The sequence below is a fragment of the Echiichthys vipera genome (genome assembly GCF_963691815.1).
Source record: "Echiichthys vipera genome assembly, chromosome: 1".
Classification (NCBI taxonomy): Eukaryota; Metazoa; Chordata; class Actinopteri; order Perciformes; family Trachinidae; genus Echiichthys; species Echiichthys vipera.
The window spans coordinates 25806512-25827705 of NC_139826.1; the positions used below are offsets into that span (position 1 = coordinate 25806512).

Here is a 21194-nt window from a genome sequence, read left to right on the forward strand (position 1 = left end):
ATCTATACTTCCAATTTTGAAATACCGAACAAAGTCATATTGCTGCTGCTGGATGAGAAACTTTTAGATCTGATGATTTTCACGTTTCAAATTTTATGAAGTGTAGGTATGCCCCTTGAGTTACATTAACAAAAAAACCCCACAATCTTCCAAACTCAGACTGTTTTTTAAATTGAATAATACATCAAAGTTAACAAATTTGAGGCACAGACCTTGCATTAGTTAACTGCAGCTCACCTGAAAAAAATCCACTGTCAAATTATCTTTAATTTTCATGAAAACATAAACTACATAGTTTGACTATAATTACTACTATATTTAGTTATATTATTATATTATTAACGTTTATGGTCCAACTATAAAATATCTTGCATCAGAAAGTGACAGCTTTCTCAAGGGAAAGCTGCTAAAGTATTTGTGTTTAGGTAATGTGTAATGTGGTTATTTTTACTTAATTATTAATCCCTAGACTGGTTTACGAAAGCCATTATCGGTCAACTCTTATGCACTGTACCCACAAACATATTTATAGATAGGTAGATACTGTGTGAACTTTGTTGTATACATAAAATCATAAAAATATAGGCTGACTTGTAACAAGTGCAACACAACTCGCAAGAGAGTCAGAAAGATGTTCTGAGGTCAGTTCATCGTGAATAAAATAACCACTGCACAGAATGGTTTATTTAAGGGGGTCTGTAGTGTTTGTGGCAAATTTACCACAAGGTGACATTTTATTATGTAGTAAAAAGTAATGCAGTCTAATGCATCAACCTTGCAACATAAGCCTGCCTTCTGTTAATGTAATCAGTTGTTGATCAAACTGTTTCATTGTGTTGTAATCTTTTACATGATACTCGGACATGTTCAATTTTAGGGTGTGTATCTAACAAACTGTCGAACAAAGTGTATCATCAGTAAACCCCAAGACCGGAGATCTTCAACAGGAGGTCCAGGACCCTCAGTGGGTTCTCAGTTACTGCAGAAGGTCTGCCAAATTGTTTGATAATCTTTTTAATGTTTTTTTTTTTAGATATTTCTGAAAATATACATTAATTGCAATTGCAATGTATTATTAGCCAAGATAAATTAGTGCAAAAGAATAATTAATTTACACAACCTTGATTATACAGAAGGATTACTGGCGTATAGGCAAGGTAGCCATGCACAGAGACACATAAGCTGAAGGATTGATACATGAATTGTAATATCTTAGTATTGTATGCACCACAAAAAGCTGTTTGTGATACCAGCTGTTATGTCTGATGTAACACCCTTTCAAAATACGATTTCCGGGTCCAAACGCTCCGTTGGTTAAAACCATAGGTTGAAACCTGAAACCTATGGCTGAAACGAACAAAACAGACAATGGCCGAACATGAGAACAATTACGATCACCTATTTCGTCAGTTAGACATTTTCCATCGATAAGAAAGAGGTAAAATTATAATCACGTTGTTGTTTAAAATCTCCGATCTGTTGAAACAAACAACGGGGAACACGGCGGTGTAGAAATACGAGGCTCGGAAGGCTTGGAACCGGAAGTCATATTAAAAAAAAGGGTGTTACGTCACGTCTCAACAGCCGGATAGGCTTTAGGCCGCCCTAGCTGTTAGGCCGAATTTATTTTGCTACTCAATGTAATACAATATCTGTAGTAGGGGGTCTCTGCTTCGTCTCTCTTTCAGCTGAGGGATGCTTGGCCTAAAATACGTTGAAGACCCCTGATATAGATATTTTTGGGTAATTGTTTGAGGATGTTGTGCTTTTGTTCTGAAGGATCCGAGCCGGAAGTGCTGCTTGCTGTTCCGTCTGAAGAGAACGAGGGTAGCTACCTTGAGTTCCTCGCTCCCAATATCTTCTCTCAGAACAATACAACATAGGCTTTCGGTGCACTAGACTGGTGACGGTGAGTAAATAAGACCTGCACTATTTAAAACAGTGTTCGACTGGTAAATGACTAACACTATGTCTACTCTTGGCAATGTGTTATTGGCGGCTAACGTGAGCTAACAGTTTCTGTTGTGCTAATCGCGTGGCTACAGTCTGTCGTCTACGGATTTGGCTAAATTAATGTTACATCTCAATTTGCCAACGGATTTAAGGGAAAACGCGAATTAAGATGAACACTTCTAGGTACAGAAACGAACTTAAATTTACGGCTTATTTTTTGTAAATATTTTAAACGAAAACGCGTCACTTAAAGCTTATGTAGTTGTCATGCTCGCGTCACATTTATTCTTCACTCAGATATGAATGTTAGCATGTTTGTCTTCTCTTGTCCACAGGTGTCTTACAATGATCATCCCTGTCCGGTGCTTCACGTGTGGGAAGATCGTGGGTAACAAGTGGGAGGCATACCTCGGCCTACTTCAAGCAGAGTATACTGAGGGGTGAGATACATACCTGATAGACTACATTTACCACCCACATTTTGCAAGTAAAACGTTAGTGGCCCGTGGCAAACATTACTTGAATAGTGAATACGGTTTAAGGCAAAACTCATGCATTACAAAATCATTTTCTAGAAACAGTCGAGGTGAAATGCAATAAATCAAAAACCCTTTAACCCATTTATGTCATAGGGTATGCTCATTTCATCAAAGGTTTTGAGTTGTCCACCTTCAAGCTTACGATGCACTGAATAATAGCAATTACCTGAGGCCATTTACACTGCAGTAATGTTCTTGTACTTTACTTAGTCATTCAGTGATCTGTATGCCATGCATTAGGGCTAACATTACCTTCTCTCTCCCACTTAAGTGATGCCCTTGATGCCCTGGGCCTGAAGAGATACTGTTGTCGGCGGATGCTCCTTTCTCATGTGGATCTTATTGAGAAATTGTTGAATTATGCACCACTGGAAAAGTGAATGGCCAGCTCTAAGAACTACACAGACTTTGTGGGGCTGTGGCATGGACAGATTAAATGTCCATGTCACCGCCCTGTTATATTTTGATGAGACCACGGTAAAGACTTCTGAAACATTCATTTGTTTTGATAATACATTGTTTTTCTAAATAAAAGTGTTAAATGACATTACCTGTATTACTGACTTGTGTAGTTACCATAAGTTATCTTTCTTCCAGAACTACAAGGTGAACCTGAGTCATTAGTGCTGTGTCTGCACTGTGCAAAGTAAAGTAACTTATGGTGATTTTACTTAATTTAGAGTAAACCTTTTGGAAAACTGGGTTAACCAAAAACATTGCAAATAATTCACAGTACAGGCGTCAGAATGATCAATCGAAAGCAATAGAAGAATTTAGTCACTGCTTTGACTGCTTCAGGTCTAAATAATATTTTCAACTATCTTTCTAGTACATAAAAATAGTATACTTATTAGATGTTCGTGGTCCTTAGTAAGCAGCTGTAATGCAACCAATGTCTGAAAAAGTACAACACAGAAATTATATTTTAGGGAATGTGTTTTTAATCTGCAGATTTAATACAAAAGAAAGTGACAAACATTACTGTATTTATTAAGTTATTATGGTGTTCCTGCACATGCTAGTATTGGAATCCGATGTCCCGGCAAAAAATCTACAACCCCATTTTTTCCTCTTAAAATGGGTAAAAGTTCCGGTATGTACAGACAACTAGTGAACAACAAAAGTACACTTTAGACTTTTGAAGATGCATCTTCAGTATAACCTATGGCTCTTCCAGATTTTTACAGAACTTGGCCCAGAAAAAAAAAGTCCTGCCTTTGCTCGGCCTCACACACTCCATCATTCCTGGGGAGAAAACAAAAACAATATTCAAAGCCACATTTACAGATCAGGACGGAGGATGTTTGTTAGTTGTCCAATCAGTACTACTACTTTATGTAAAAGCTTAGGTACATAATTACTATTAAGCATAGGCTCTACCTCATATGTCATCACGTTATAATCATGTCTCTTCAGAGGCATGTGCTGACAAGAAGACTGAAAATGTAATGATGTATTAACAGTCTGATGACGTAATGGTTTGCAGACTTAACAGTTCATTGTAAAAAATCCTTTAAAAAAGCTTTACTGACCTTCACTTCATAAACTAATCTATCAAAAACGTTTTGGGGGTGTTAAATAGCACTAAGAAACAAAGGATTGTAGTTTTAACGGTTTATCCAATTCTACTTAAAACCCTAAACCCAGCAGCCTGCACTCTTAAGCCAAATTAACAGATATAGGGAGTATACAGGATGTTTTATTGAAATTAATCGCATGCTTAAAACAAGTCATAGATTGAAGCCATTCTTTCTTTCGGTTTGTAGAAAAATGTTTCTGACATCCATAATGAAGTTGAGTACAGAACAAATATGTGTGTGAAATAGAAATAACAGAAAGCAATGATTTGCAAATTATTGAAACCCCATATGTAATTGAAAATATCCCAAAGACTATATTTAGAATCTGATGTCAGCAACATGGATCAAAAAACATGTAGCCAGGATGAGGTTTACCCACTGTGTTGCATCACCTCTTCATGTAACAAGACTAAAAGTTTGGGAGCTAAGGAGACCAACTGCTGTCATTTTGAAAGTTGAATGTTTTCCCATTCTTGCTTGATGTAGGATTTCAGATGTTCAACAGTTTGGGGTCTCCTTTGTCTTATTTTATATTTCATAATGGAGCAAACAATTTCCATGGGTGACAAGTCGCGACTGCAGGCAGGCCAGTTTAGCACCTGGACTTTTTTTTTTACTACGGAGCCATGCTGCTGTAATGTGCAGAATATAGTTTAGCATTGTTCTGCTGAAGTAAACAAGGCCTTCCCTGCAAAAGATGTTGTCTATTTGGCAGCATATATTGCTCCAAAACCTGTATATATTTTTCAGCATTAACTGTGCACTAACACACCCCCATACCATCATGAATGGTGGCTTTTGAACTGTGTGCTGATAAGCTGGATGGTCTCTCTCCTCTTTAGCTTGGAGGATGAAGTGTCCATAATTTTGCTAAAATAATTTTAAATAAATATTGACTCGTCAGACCACAGGGCAGTTTTCCACTTCGCTTCAGTCAGGTCCAGAGAAGGCGGTGGCATTTCTGGATCTGGTTTATATACAGTTTCCTCTTTGCATGGTAGAGTTACAACTGTTATTTGTGGAGGCAGTGACGAACTGTGCTCCCAATGGTTTTTGGAATTGTCACTGAGCCCAAGCAGTGATTTCAACTCTGAATCGGGTCTGTTTCTAATGCAGTGATGTCTGAGCCCGAAGATCACCAACATCCAATATTGGTTTACAGCCTTGTCCCTTGAGTACAGGCATGTCTTCAGATTTTCTGAATCTTTTAATATAAAAGACCAACCAAGACCACTGTGTGACTGTGATATTAATCTTCTGTTACATTTAGGAATTTTGGGGCAGTTTCTTCTGTTGTGGTATTGATGTACTTAAAAACAAATCGCAGAAGAAACACATGATACATTGTATATACTAAGGAACCCAACAGTACAACTACTAATTAAACACGCCAAGAAATCAAACTGTCTGTTTGGTGAAAAAGTATGTGAGTTATAGGGAAGCTTACCAAGTCAGCGGTATCGGCCTCTGTGATCTCTTTGATCTCTGTGCCTTTCCCGTTCCTGTTCCCGTGAGCGTTCCCTGTCCCTCTCTCTGCTCCGGGAATGTTCTCTGTGTCTTCGAGACATTCCCGCACTATTCCGACCTGAAGCATCTTCTCTGACACGTTCCCTGTCACGCTCTCGGTCACGACCCCTGTCCCGGCCTCTTTCTTTGTCCTCAGAACGACTGTTACTACTGCAGAGAAATGTGTTTTTGTCACACTTTTTCATATTCATCTTTAATTTCTATATGGACAAAGAAATGCATTATATCTGAGAGTCTTGCATTATTTCACAAACCTGTAGCCGTAGTTGCCCTGGATAGAGACGAGACAGTCTTTGAGTGAGGTGACCAGGGCTTGGCAGCGGTCATCTCCATACACTCTGGACTGCTTAATGATGGCAATGGCAGTTAATAGAGTCTCCATGGCCACCCGCAAGTCTCCTGCATTAGCAATTGAAAAAAATAGATATTAGACAGTTTCTTTTAAGGACTTCAAAGCTCGTAGGATTAGGGTGCATAAAGGAAGTTTTTAAATGAATATTTACCCCCTTTATACAGTAAATTTAGGCAAACTTTTTAAGCACTTGCATCCATTGGGGCTTAAATGACAGAAAAACTGGAAATCAATATCAATAAAGTTGAAAAATGTTTGGAACATCCACAATGCCCGCAACAGCAACCTCCAAAAAAGGCTAGAATTGACTAGCAGTATTTGGACTTCATCATTCTTTGTTACATTATGTTGTCTTGTAGCTAATTTTATATCAGCTATTCGTGACAATCTATCCATGACACCTGATAGACAACACAAAAACAAGATTTTTTTAAACATATAACTGCAATAATAATTGCTCATTCCAACAGAAATTCATTTACATGTTTTCTAACTAGTTACTCAAGTGGAGCACAGATGCATCCTGTTTCTTTAAATCATCCTTAGATGATTGTGTTGGCATGGATGTGTTTGTTAATGTGTTAGACCTGCAGTGTATCAGAGATCTGCTGCGGTTGTTCCCATGTTTTTCTTCGAATGCTCCAATAAAGCTGTAGCCTAACCCTTAATAATAATAAGGGTAATAATAAGGGTACATAGATGATTAATGATTAATTACTCAAGTTAATAGTATGCTAAATAAGGATTTGCAACCTCAACAAATCTATGTTTAAATATTTGAATGAGGAACACACAAGATGTATGCATTTGGAAATAAAACACTAAGATTTAGAAAGCTACACATATTCTTACATTACATTATAAAAGGTTCCATGTTTTTGTTGTCAATTTGATATTATCTCTAACATAACAAAATACTAAAAAATTAGGTTATCAATTTAAATTCCAATTACAATGTAAGAGGGGTGGCGAACAGCTTTTGTAAATGGACCAGTACTTCCATAGTGCATTTCTGACCTTCAAGGCGCTTTTACGCTACTTGCCACGTTCACTTACACAGAGGTTGCCCTGCAAGAAGCCACCTGGTCATCACGATCTAATCTAATCATTCAGACACATACGCACACGTACATTGCACAACCTTCGGCAGCAATTTGAGGTTCAGTATCTTGCCCAAGCTTCTTCTTCAAAACTAAACCACTGATCTTCCGATTAGTGGACTAGACGACTGAACCTCCTGAGCCACAGCTGCATATATTGTTTATTAAGTTCTTTGTTTTCTTCTGCTTCACGTACTCTGATCGGCTGTACTTACCGGCTGTTGCTCCAGACACCGCTTTGCTGATGGCACTGCTGGCAACAGCCCTATTTCTGTTCATTAGCTCCTCAAAATCTGGATCTGTAGTTTGAGGCATGTGTCTGAAAAGTACAGATTGTTAACAGAATTTTCAAACCATCACTACAAGATATAAAAGATACATAACTGTTGCCATAAAAAACTATTTTTGTAATTGCTTAAAAGACAAAGATGCTGAATGCTCAATTTGGTGTATTATCCCTTAATATGTTTCATGTGCTTTAATATCTGCACGTTATTTTGCATTCCTCTCTTTATTCTGGTCTTTTGCTGGTTTAAAGATTAACTATATTATCACCCTATCTCATTGTGAAACAAATCATATGATATCACTGTTTATGGTTTGCAATAGCTATAAATAATAAACAAAGTATGTTCTTACTTTTGTTGGCTGTAAGTTTTGCTGCTGTGTCCATCTTGTGCTGGGGTGAAGAATGCTGGATTTACATACAGACTGTGAGGGGGCTGAACGGGAACATGGACTGGAAGAGGAGGGAACAAATGGGGCGGCATGGGCGGGGGTATGTTTGGTGGCATATGTGGGAAGGGAGGAGGTGGGTGATTAGGATAAGGGCTGGGTATTGAGGGAAATCTGTTTGCAAGTAGATGTGGTGGAAAAAGTGGAGGTATAGGAGAGGGGCTGGGCTCCTGTGATAATAATGAGGGAATCTTTTCCAAATATTCAGAGTCCTTAGGATCTTTGGAATTAACACGCAGGGGTATACCTGCAGAGAATGCATTGTTTTTGTTAAACATGACAGTAATACTGACATTTTGCAATATAATGTAAATTCAACAGTGTTTTAAGATTGTGGTGCTCTTACGTTTATTTGCCATGTCCTCAAACACACTAAGGTTCTGGTGAGTGGCAAAGCGACAGTTGATCCTTTCCCCATTGATCTCACATCGGGGTACTTTTTCCAACATTATTTTTAACGATTCTTCTGAGGTGACCACCACTTCAGCATAGCTGTGAAACCACACATTTAAAGTTACTGACATTAAGGCACAGCTATTCAAATCTTAAGTAAAATTAATTAATAATAAACAAATCATTCACGGGAAAACACTGTGAATGTGACACTACCAACCACTGACCCTCTCGACTGGCCGTTCGCTTTGTTCTCAGCAAATTTGATCTCTATGATGTCTTTCACACCCAATGTTAGAGCCATGGTCATGATGTCCTTATCAGATGTCCACTGGAGGTAGTTGGATGTTCCGAAAAAAGGTACGAAAATGATGGAGGGTAGATAGTTACTAATCAGCTTTATTTGTATAGCACCTTTCATACATATAAAAATGCAGCCCAAAGTGCTTTACATTAAAATAAAATAAATCAAACCCCCTTGACATCCCCACTCCCTCAATCGTGTAACACACACACACACACACACCCGACCGACCGATACGTCCGTCCCCACCGCCCCGACCCAGACAGATAGGGACCTATACCACGGCCATAAAGCCTGGGACAGGACTCCCCAACTATCCAGGCCCGGACAACAGACAGAGCTCTCGGAGTGGAGGGCCCCCATGAGAAGAACAATGGAGCTGGTAACTAAGAGACAATAAATAAAATAGGTACTAAAAGAAATGAAAAACCTCCTAAAACCACATAAGAGAATGTTAATGTTAATATGAATTACTAAGAGCAAAACAAAAATAAATAAGTAAATGAATAATAAAACCATTAAGAAAAAATTAAAAGACAAGGAAAAATGACAGGACAGGATAAATGAGTAATACTAAAAGAGTCAGAGAGGACCCAGTTAAAAGCTAAATTAAAAAGGTGAGTCTTGAGCCTGCGTTTAAAAGCATCAACAGACTCAGTGGCCCTGAGGCCCTCCGGCAGGCTGTTTCAAAGGAGAGGGCCGTAATGATAAAATGAGGCTTCACCAATGGTTCTGGTTCTCACACTGGGAACAGATAAAAGACCAGCACCGGGACACCTCATGGTCCGCCAGGGCCGATACGGTAAAAGAAGAAGAAGAAGAATTCCCTTATTAGTTCTGCAACGGGAAAATTCGATTTTTTCAGAGCAGTTGGGGGTCAGATCAGAAGGCCCAAGGCCGTTAAGACACTTAAAAACTAATAAAAGAACCTTAAAATCAATCCTGAAGCGCACAGGGAGTCAATGCAGCGATTCTAAAACTTGTGTACTGCGAGCCCGCCTTCTGGTCTTCGTCAGCCATGCAGAGTTCTGGAGCAGCCGAAGATTTGAAATGCTCTTTTTCAGGAGACCAGTGAGCAGGGCATTACATTAGCACCTCTGTGCTGGCCGGAGAGAAAAAGGCGAACTCTGGCTATATTCCTAAGATGGTAAAAAAAACATCTTTGTAGTATAGAACGGCCAGTTTTTTAACACACTGTGAACGTTTAAAAGCATTTAATTTTGGTAAAAGTTTCTCTATCTTGCCTTCAGAACCAATAATTAAAACCTCTATTTGGTCCTGGCTGAGCTGTAAGAGCTTCTCTGCCATCCATGACTTTATATCATCATTAATCATCTATGTGCCGTTTTAAAGGCAGTGGGGAAGACACCCGTCTGGAGAGAGCAATTCACAAAGTTTAAAAGGTCAAAATCAAAGAACGCATAAAATTGTTTTAAGAGTGATGTGGGAATTGGGTCTAAAAGACAGGTTGTTGGGTTAACTCGGGAGAAAACTCTACAGAGTATTACTTCATCAACCAGGACAAAATTCTCCATTGTCTCCTCAGATAAAGTGATGGTCCAGGTCTGTCAAAAGCAACATTGTTCTGTTCTAAGAGAGTGGAGGTAATACCAACGATTATACATCTGAAGTAAGTCCTCACATAGATGGTATGTTGGAACTATGGAGGATTTTTAAAAATCAATATTAGTTAAACAAGCAATTGTAGAGAAGAGGAATTTGTGGTTGTTCTTTTTATCTGAGATGTGTTGTGAAAAATGGGAAGTTCTTGTTATATTGTTTGTATTGTTTTTGTGGAAAGTGGAGCCACTGAATCTAGGGCTGACCTGAGTTTACTGTTAACATTGTCAACAATAAAATCGGAGGGTGCAGGTAAAATGTCAGCAGTGCTATTGTGTAATATTTCAATAAAATTTGCAGGCAATTCAGAAGAAAGGAAGCGCTTCCTCACTGTTCTCACCGGGGCCTCCAGTTGGATAAAACTGGAGATATCAAAAGACACACAATGATGGTCAGACACACCCAGGTCGACACCCTGTTAAGACCAAGTCCAGGGTGTGTCTTCTGTTGTGAGTGAGCTGTGTGAAGTGCTGCTTAAAACCCAGGTTGTTTAAAAGATTTCAAAATTCACTCGCAGTGGGATCTGAACCATTATCTGTGTGTATATTAAAATCACCAGTTATTAAAACCCTGTTGTAAGTTGAGTGTAAAATCAATAGAAGTTCGCAAAATTCACTGATAAAAGAGGGGATGTGCTCGGGTGGTCTATAAATATTCATAGTCATCTAGATTGTGATAGGGGAACTTAATTCTCTGTCATGTTTCATGTAAACACTGTTATGCAACTCATGTGGACAGAATAGCAGAAATTGAATGGACAATACAAGAAAAATGTAATCAATATTAACAGAACATTACTCACCCAGGGGAAATTTCCAACATATAAAGACAGTCTCCTCAGAACATTTCCTCCTTTTTGGCTTTTCACTGTTGTTGATTGAGCCTCTGTTTTAGCTGTTGTCCCCTTTGAAGGCCCTACATTTGTCTTAACTTTCTTGTCCTGATCAACTGAGCCAGTCAGAACAGCATCAAAAAGTTCATTTGCTTCGGCAATTTTGTCCAAATCCTGTATGAGAGAGAAAAGAAAAACAACAAATTGTGTGTATCTGTGTATCTCAATGTGCAAAACATAGATGACAATACACTACCAGCTGCTGCCCATTATTACAGGGGTTTTACAGAACATAAAGTTAAATAAAAAATATATTAAATAATATATTGGATGAAGTTGTTTATTAAATATATATCCAAATTGATTCAGTGCATTTTGTACTCTGGGGAATACAACACAAAGCAGCAAAATAAACTGAAGTTTAACATTTATTGTGATATCAGTCCGCACAGGTGTCAAATAAAATTTAAACTCGACAAGTCTACATCTACACTCGGCACTGTTATGCTATCATTGATGCATGTGCTGTGATTTAGAGAATACAAGTTGACTACACACTCACCTCGTCGCTTTGATTCAGGTCACTGTAAAGATCTGTGACGTCCTGCTTGGAGGTACTCGGTCCGGCTGCAGCAGTCATCCCGTGGGCCTAAGATGATCCAGTTGATGGCACTGCAAGCTAGTTCGGTGGTTGTGAGTGTAACTTAGCTCGTACATGCACACTTTGCACAACTATCAGTGCATACCGACAACAGGTGCACTATCAATTGTAAGGATTGTTGTCAACGTTACGCCTGTTCCTACCGTTAGCCAACGTTGACTAACGTTCCGCTCGACGCACACAATGATAATCTACTAACAAATTCTGACGATAAACCGAAAATACAACAAGCGAACATAAGTCACGAAATTATGTCTTCATGGACACTTTCAAAATAACGTCACATGCATGGTTTTGTATGAGTGAACATACAAACTATTTTGAAATACAATAGCTGGTCCATGGGCAGCTAACGCTACTGATGCTAATGTTACCATTTCAGTGCGTCAGGAATATGTGACCGGCTAACAACAACAACCTACACTTTGGTTCCTATGGTGATTCCTGTGTTCAGCCTCTTTAAATTCTAGTTACATTGATCATAGAAGATAACTGAAATCGCACCAAATAAGTAGCCACCATTACACTGGGGCCAATGGTGTTTTCTTGTAGTTAAACAATATTGTTAGCCATAGACATAGTGGCAATATGCGCGTCCGGTACGATACGGTCCCCCCTCTTTTCTCTTTTTTTTCTCCCCACCACTACTTTATTTGCAAATTCTCACAAACAACATGTGACACAAACAGTTGTAAAACAGTTTGACACCATACGTTTAAAAATGTATGTACGGCAGTATTGTTTCCCTTTTATTGAACATTACAATCTTACATTATGGTGACATAACATAATTAAATTTAAGAAGCAAGAGTACTTAAATACAAAATCAAAAAGGAAGGAAGTAAATACAAAATAAAAGAAGAAATGCAACGTTAATAAATAAGTACAAGAAAAAAAAAGTATTCAAAGGTAGGCTATATAATCACATTTCCAGCTGTATAAATAGTTTTCTTCTAATAATAATTTGGATAGACTCAAAAAAATTCAGAAATTAAATTTTGAAGGGATTAAAAGTTAGCCTCAATTTCCTTGTAGATTTAATAAAATGACATCCATTGTACTGTTTTGTTTTTATTTCCATAGCAGAGATCCGTCCCCCTCCACCCGTGAGTTTCCGGTGTGCTGCTGTGACGTCACCCTGCTTGTGTAATATCACTGTTTTGTCTCTGACATTCACACGTTTAGTAACGTTTTCACGACGGAGAAGCAGTTTCGCCAAGAAGTCTCAACGTTACGAGAAAGGGGGTTCAAATGCTGTCCTCTGTTGTTGCGAGAAGAGTGAGTAACCTTGTAACCCTTGCATTTGTATAAGTTTTAATTATTTTAACGCCTAGAGCTCATCGAGGGCTGATGGAAGAGCCATAAGTAACGCCAATTAAATTATACAGTGAGGGAGATGTAATAATATGATATAGCAATATTATTTTAATGTTGTAGTTGACTTACTAGCGTGGTCTTGTTGATTTCAGTTAGTTTAACGTAGCATTGTATTAACGAAGCGTGACCTGCAGGAGGACAGTTGTACAATCCTGGAGTTGTACAACAGGGCAGTGTTAAGAAATCCCCATAATGCAGGGGTCTTCAACGTTGTTTTAGTTCAAGCACCCCTTATCTGAAAGACAGACGAAGCAGGGACCCTCTGCTGCAAATATTGTATTAAATTCAGTTGCATATTAAATTGGGCCGAACAGCTAGGGTGGCCTAATTGAATCATTCAGCTCAGTTGTATCTGTGCATGGCTACCTTAGCGGCTACCTTGCCTATAAGCCAGTAAGCTTATCATCAAGGTTATGTAATTTTTTTTATCCCCCCCCCCCCCCCCCCCTCACAAATGTATCTTTGCTAAAAATAAGTTACATTCATCTATTTTTTTCCCATTCTTTTTAAATGTTTGAAAGATTATCAGACACTTTGGCGGACCCCATGCAGTAACTCTGAGGACCCTCTGTTGAAAGTGTCTGCCATAGAAAAAAGATAACATATAAAACTATTCTAATCCCCCTCTCTCTTGTTCTTCTTCCTTTTAGTGTTGATTTTAAATGTAATGACACAGATGTTTGTCCCCATATGATAAAAAAGTGAAAACTATACTAAAATATATGTGCAGATTGCGGGATAAATTAATATATAGATAAATATAAAAAAATGAAAGAATTGATACATAAAATTTGTCTCAGTGTCAGTCACATGTTGCGTTCTCAGACAGCATAAAGACTGTTATGTGTCAATAAACTTAAAATAATAATAATCATAGAATATACAAATTAATACCATGCCTTTAGTTATAAGCCTTCAGCTTAAAGCAAGATGTATCAGCTCAACAACAGTACTGCATCAGTACTGACACTGATTACACAGTGAACTGTTTTATCCATCACATGTCTTTGATGATACATTACAGCACAAGCTAATGCTAATATTTGTTCAAACATGTGTTCGGTTGATGCCTATCAGCTGGTGACAGGGCTGTGCCAGGCAGCATGGAGACCAGCAGTCACAGGCCTGGTATCATCTCGTGGTTACCGCGGTGAGTCGCCAGATGACACCAAGGGAGACCTGATTGAGATCCCTTTGCCCCCTTGGGAGGATAGGCCCGGCGAGCCCACTGACATCAAGAAGAAACGCCTGCTGTATGAGAGTCGCAAGAGAGGCATGTTGGAGAACTGCATTCTGCTCAGGTTGTTAAACTAAACTGTTTTTCTCTTGTCTGTATCTCATCTACTTATGTTGCTTTTCTTATGTTTCTTTTACCTCACAGCACTAATCATTTATTTTGTTCTATTTGAAGAGGTTTTTCTTTTTAACAATTAGCTCTCTTTCTAATTTAAGTTCACAGTGTAGAATGGGGTCAGGTGAGGAGTACAGGTAAAAATTAGCACAATGATATTCATACATAGTAATCAACAGCAAAGGAAAACATCCTGCATGTCACTGTGAACCCTGTTAGGAGGCAGGGACGGTAAAACATGTTCTTATATCATGTAAGATGATGGTATTATATTATTACGATAGAACTATATATATATTAGAGCTCAGTATTTCAGAGTCTGGGGGGGCAGAAGATGTTGGTTAATTTTTTTGATAGCCACCACCAATTTAAAATGATTTAGATATTTCTTTTTCAGGCTTTAAATTGTTTTTTATTAGAGCTGTTGAAGAGTGACGGGAGAGGGGATTACATGCCCGAAACGGAGCCTATATGGGGTGTGCACACTACCCAGTGAGCTAGACGCTGCCATGGAGCCACCAGAGTTACCTGAACAAATGTATTGAAAAGGGACACTTACAAGGACTAAAACCACTAGGAGGCAGCAATGCAACGTGGAGATACCCAAAGAAGAAGAAGTTCCCAGTGTGCTGACCATTCACTGGCCGCTCTGACCAGTAACAATGACTTTTGATTTGAAGAAAAGACTCTAATCAGCTCTCCATTTCTCTTGCAGCCTTTTTGCAAAGCGTTACCTGAACACAATGAGTGAGATCCAGCTGCACCAGTATGATAGACTGATTAATGAACCGAGCAATGACTGGGACATCTACTACTGGGCAACAGGTGAGCGAATAGTGTATATTTTCTCCTCGGACATGAGATATTCCCCCTTATACAGAACAGCAGACATAAAACTGGCAACAGATGGCCTCCACTCAAGAGACCTTTCAGACACTGATGGGGATTTGTATATACTTTAGATTCTCAGTGCAAAACATTTAAATGTTAAAAAACATTTCAGCTTTGCCATATTAATGTTTACATATTTACAAATTGCAAATAACAAAAACGGTAACTCATTTTGAAGTAATTCTCACTAATAACTCACTAATGAGTCGTTACTAGTTTTGTGCAGCTCAGCAGCTGGTTCAGAGTTGATCAGGAAGGTTCTTGCAGAAAATAGTATGACCGATTCACAGATATTCATGAACTGGTTAACCTACTATTCATTAACATAGGATCTCCCAGTATGTTCTCTAGTAACTCATCGTTATCTAATACATAGTAGGAATTATTACGTAAAGTGATCACAGGATTTGTTTCTCAATGAACTAGTCATTAACTAATCATTAGCTACTCTACTAGTTCCTTATTCGTTTATCATTTGTTCCCTGGTACCTACTCGAAACTCTGTGTACCTTATTCTGTGGTGACAAATAAATCAGACTTGCCAATTTTAAATTCAGTCTGTAAAACAACAGAATGTGGAAAACAATAATTTAAAAAAACAAAACATCAATCATTCATGGCTGATGATGCGAAAATAGGTAAATTACTGCTCTGCTTACAAATAAACTTCAGATCTGTCGCTGTTTTTTAAGGTTCCTTTTGGCTCGGACTTCATCTTGGGAGCTCATTTACTGTCCCAGTTTAACTCGCTGCCTTATTCATCTAATTTTCTTTCATATGATTCAATGATGTGTCTGCTTTGTTGTGCAGAACAACTGAAAAATAGAATCAGTGTGAGTCTGAGAATTGCGTCAACACGTCCAATTGGCAGCAGCAATCTGGAAAACAAACACAAACAGGCAGGCTGACTTGACTGAAACAGAATCTGCATACATACTTTTATTAATATATATATATATATATATATATATATATATATATATATATATATATATATATATATATATACACAGTATATATATATATATATATATATATATATATATATATATATACACAGTATATATATATATATACATACATACATACATACATACATACATACATACATACTGTATTTAAGTGAGATTGTCATGTCTTTTTAGATTATAAAGCTGGTGGAGGTGCTATACAAATACTGTGAATACTTAATGAATACTGTGTATAAAAATGCTCAATCCACAGAGAAATGCACACAGCCAAGATTCAGAAACTTTTAAATGAGCTGCAGGACTTCGGTAGGGTTGTGACATCACAATTACTGTATACTATACAGTATATAGGTGGCCACAGTGCCAGTTACAGTCATTTCCCAGCTGCAATGACGGCGCAGAGACGCCAAGAGGGCAGATGAGGAAGACTATTTAAAAAAAAAAGTTGAGGCTTTTATTGGAGGTGTTTCAGACAGAGGGTGAATACAGGTATATTCAGAGAGACAGTATGAGAAAAAGAATGTGTATTTTGAACATTATAGTATGTAAACGTGTTCTACTGAAAATGAGCATTGAATTTCCAAAGTCTGTAACGACCACAAAGATTTCACAAGGCCTGTATGTGGCATTAAAATTACCATGTGAGACCTGAAACTCAAGAGTCTGTCTTCTGCAGAGATGCTGTTGTTGGCTCGGGGAAGGCTCACAATTGCCTCTTCTTACTACTACAATATGACACAAATACAAACATCCAGATGAACTTTCATCAGGGTCAGAAAATCACGGTGAATCATAACAGTAGCCTTTCGGTTTTATGTTCTCAGCTTCTCCCAAAATAGACCATGTTGATGTCAGGAGGACTCCCCTCTGTGTGCTCGTTGTTCTTCAGCCATCTGTCTCATAGTTAATCTTCTTGCATAAAATAATCAGAAATCTCACTTTCCTCCCCCAGTTAAGATTTTATAGAGGGTGTCTAAACCTGTTCTCTTTCTACACGATTACAGAAGCTCAGCCCACCCCTGACGTTTACCAAGGAGAGGTGATGGATATGCTGAAGGAGTTCACAAAGAACCGTGACCAGGAGCAGAGGTTAGATGCACCCAACTTGGAGTACCTGGATAAAGGAAGCCAATGAGGTCCTCTTTAGACCTCCACAGAGACTCTGTTTAAGGTTTGGGAACTAGGTGGACTATTATTGCCATGAAATCCTTCAGAGGTCAGCTGTGTTTCTCCAATTATACGCAGCAGAGTGAACAAAATATTGCAGAGTGGAAGATATTTAGAACACTTTAGTATTATACACTTCTTCAGGAAATACTCTGACCACAGAAGTCTCCATGCGCTATTTCCTCTGCTAACTCCAGTCATTTCGATGATTAGTGGAAGCTGTGGATCGATTGAACATTGATGCAACACAATATTAGAAAGGTGTTGACATTAATGTATTGTAAATGTTTGTTTCAAGACTGTAAATTAAAACTGTTCAATGTATGAGATTCATTCTGAATAAATAATCTAAATAACCAATGATTATTTTCATTATTGAGTAATCTGCAGATTATTTTATACATTAATCGATTCCTTTATGTCTTTTGTCAGTCCAAAAACCAAAGATGTTTCACATAGTATGTGATGAAACAAAGAAAAGCAGGAAATCTCCACATTTGAGATGCTGAAGACTGCATTTTCTGCCGTTTCTGCACAGAAAATTACTTTAATAATTAATTGATTATCAAAATAGATGCAGGTTATTTTTCTGTCTATTGATTAATTGTTGCAGCTCTATTGGAAAGTTAACCCGAAACACATTGATTCACTCATTTACTGAATTTCCCTGCTGGGGATCAGTAAAGATATATTTTATATTTTTAGCTTAGCTTGTTGAACTGTCATGGTTTGGTTCTGTTCAGTCATTATTGTGCCTATTACAATCATTGTGAGATATTAAAAAATATGGATGCTCTACTGTCTCCTTTCATTATTTTCACATACCAGAAGGTCAAATAACACACTGGAGGTGACCATGAATTACAGCATGGACAGTCTTTGTTGCATAATGAAGGTTGCGCTCCATGCAGTATCAGTACACGGACACCAGATGGAAGCAGATCACCTAATTTTTAGTGACGCTCATTTGAAGCACCTGCTGATTTTGGTATCTGTGGCAAATGGGTCAGCTGTAAAACACATATCACTCTTACCTTTCATGCAGGATGGGATGTGAAAATAATAGCTGCCATATTTATATGAATAATTAGGGCTTTTACACAGAGCATTATAGATGATGAAAACTGAGGTGCAAGCTGCCTGAAAAACAAAAATACACCCTAACTGTTATTGTGTCAACTGCATTTATGGATGAAGATGTTATCCAAGGGAAAAGCAGTGTGTTTTTATTACAGATTTTATGAAGCAGAGCATCAGTGAAATGTTCTTTCAAGCCGAGATTCTAATTAAAGTGCATATATTTTTGCTTTAAGGCATGTAAACAAGGTTATAATTCTCTTCCCCACCGCTGGATGAGTGTGTTGGCTATGGGGGAAAAAATCACTTCTTGCCTGGCAGTGTGTCATGTTGGTTCAGTGGAACCTTGTACTGAGAGCAGAGGGGAAATGCCCTCTGGCCAGGAGATGTGCACAGAATCTCAAAACAGATGACAGACCTGCTTGTGTATGCCCATAGAATCATAATGTACACACGATCCACTGCCTAGGTGTAGCACAAACAAGGCACGCTTACAGATATGAGACAAATGTTAGTGTGTTTTCTATCTCATCCCTTAAAAAGGGAAAATTTGCTAAGAAACCCTACCTTTAATGTTTTATGTTGTCAGCTTGTCCTTAAATAGACCACGATGATGTCAGGAGGGTTCCCCTCTGTGTACTCTTTGCTCCTCTGCCATCTGTCTCACCTTGTTTTTTAATACAAGAGGTGGAAAGTGCAAATCTGCTCTGTATTTGAATACAATTTCCAGGTATTTCCATTTTCTGCAGCTTTCTACTTAATGCAATGCACTTCAGAAAGAAATACTGTACCCCTTATTCTACATGTATTTTCCAACCATTTCTTCTAGAAAATGATGTTTCCATACAACGAAACTGTCACTGCTCTAAAAGTGGTTAATGTTGTGAATCTAAACAAAACTAACGTTACTTGGTTAAGTTTAGAAATGATGATAGTTTAGGTTATAAGTATGTTTGTTAGTTAGTTTTGTTTGTATGTTAGGTTAAGTCAAAGTTGACTTTTGGTTCCTTGTGGGAAACGAACAGTGGTCTCCTGTGTGAAAGTACTGTTTGTTTGACCCATCATTTTTTTTTGACGTCATCTTGGACACAATAGTTTCCTTATAGTCTCCCTCCAAACTTAATTGCGAATGCCGTTTTGTTGTATGGGAATGTCATTTTTAAGAGACAGGGCTGTTTTTTACACTACATTTGGCAGCTCCAGCTACTAGTTACTGTTAAGATGAATATACGCTTATAAATTACAATGCATTGTTCGAGAACAAACCACTTCTTTCTTCAAAAGGTAAAATGATCTTATATTTCACAATAAGAGCAAAGATTAGGGAAAAGTCCTCAAAAATGAATACAAATGTGTAACAGAACATTATTTTTTCTTTGTTCCTTTACCCATTAATCATCTCACAGCCCCTTAGATTTATGTTGTGACCTTTTTGTAAGAGGCCCGACCCATAGGTTGAGAACCACTGGACAAAATACCCAATTGTATATAAGTAGCTCCAACTTGACCAGCGACATCTGTAAAGCTGCTTAAACACTTTTTAACCCATTTGAACAATCTAATGATTATTATGTAATATAATATCTAATAAGATCTCAGTCACAGGGGCTTTTTCTTTGCAAAACAAGTACTTATTATTTAAGAACATTTTGCAGCTAATACTTCTGTACTTTAAGTGGGAATTTGAGTACAGAGCTTTTACTTTGCATTTTTATACTGGAAGGGATTTTAGACTTAAAATCTGTCACCTAACTGTGCCTGTGTGGATGTCTTGCACTACACACTACAATTCATATGACAGCACTTATACATCTGAAGTGTGCTGGCTGTCACATGCCCCTGCTTATGAGGGGGAAAAAATATGCCACCTGTGGATCCCACATGCAGGGGAAAACACAAATCTTGCTGAGGCTTGTTTAGAGTGTACATTCATTTGTTGCCCACGCACACCCACTGTGCCTATCTGTAGCCCTGCGCTCCTGTCATCCTCCACTGCTGCTTCCTATGTCGTGACAGCTCTCTGTTTTATCCTCAGCTCTGCCGTCACACTCTGCTCCCCTGGAATTTCATTCTATTTCATGTTCTTTGTTTCCTCTTTCCAGCACCACCTCCAGCATCCTCAGCCTTCATCTTGTCTCCCTATGTCTGCGGGAGAGTCGTGAGCAGAGGAGCGCAAAGGGAAACTGCTCTCACTGCTGAGAGTTACTCCTGCCAGGTTTAACTTTGAGGATGGAGGTGCCAGATAAACTAGTAAATTAAACCCTTTTCAAGATTACACACACTTTTTTTCTCTTAGATGTTATCTTGTGTTTAAGATTGAGAGAAATTCATCATGGAGGCAATTTTCTTAATTCCAGAGATCAGCACCAATTCCAAAAAATCCATGATAATGCCTTAAAAATCCAGGCTCAAACCTCAAGTCAGGGGGAAATACAGAGCAAATGTGTATGTAATAACTGTGGCTTTAACATTGGTCCATGTATTTGCAATTAAACGTCTACAAAAGAGGTTAATGATATCAACAACCAAAATCAGTCTGAACTGAGACTGACAGGAAGTTAGCAGCATTTGTCTGTGAAATTCAAAGTTACCCAATTCACAAAAAGACCTTCCCGATTTTAGATTTAGCATTTTTGGGTTGTAAGTGGAGTTATATCAATCAGTTGAAAGTAACAAAGTATATTACTCAAGTACAGTTTTACTTGAGTATTTTTCATTTTATGCAACTTTTTTCTTCTACACCTTCAGTGGGAAATTGTATTTT

The 21194-nt window shown here is 38.1% G+C and overlaps 3 protein-coding genes across 4 annotated transcripts; 2 read left to right on the top strand and 1 right to left on the bottom strand.

The window, feature by feature from the left end:
* Positions 1-1786: 1786 nt before the first annotated feature.
* polr2l (RNA polymerase II, I and III subunit L) lies at positions 1787-3029 on the top strand. Of its 2 annotated transcripts, none has more exons than XM_083930770.1 (3): positions 1787-1903; positions 2289-2393; positions 2764-3029. In XM_083930770.1, exons 2-3 carry the CDS (start codon positions 2299-2301, stop codon positions 2870-2872), a joined length of 204 nt encoding a protein of 67 aa, XP_083786896.1. In that variant the 5' UTR covers positions 1787-1903; positions 2289-2298; the 3' UTR covers positions 2873-3029. The 2 variants fall into 2 exon arrangements, with proteins under 2 accessions (XP_083786896.1, XP_083786895.1); XM_083930769.1 differs by having other exon boundaries at positions 1810-1909.
* A 406-nt stretch (positions 3030-3435) lies between these two features.
* On the bottom strand, positions 3436-11964 carry LOC310956918 (cleavage and polyadenylation specificity factor subunit 7-like). Its single transcript, XM_083927296.1, has 9 exons — positions 11498-11964; positions 10906-11109; positions 8407-8510; positions 8133-8278; positions 7691-8033; positions 7267-7370; positions 5854-5998; positions 5520-5749; positions 3436-3737 (listed from the first exon to the last, which is right to left on the bottom strand). Exons 1-8 carry the CDS (start codon positions 11573-11575, stop codon positions 5524-5526), a joined length of 1350 nt encoding a protein of 449 aa, XP_083783422.1. The 5' UTR covers positions 11576-11964; the 3' UTR covers positions 3436-3737; positions 5520-5523.
* Positions 11537-18149, top strand: sdhaf2 (succinate dehydrogenase complex assembly factor 2). Its single transcript, XM_083927419.1, has 5 exons — positions 11537-11628; positions 12680-12874; positions 14051-14274; positions 15040-15149; positions 17191-18149. The coding sequence occupies exons 2-5, from the start codon at positions 12848-12850 to the stop codon at positions 17319-17321; spliced, it is 492 nt and encodes a 163-aa protein (XP_083783545.1). The 5' UTR covers positions 11537-11628; positions 12680-12847; the 3' UTR covers positions 17322-18149.
* Positions 18150-21194: the final 3045 nt, after the last annotated feature.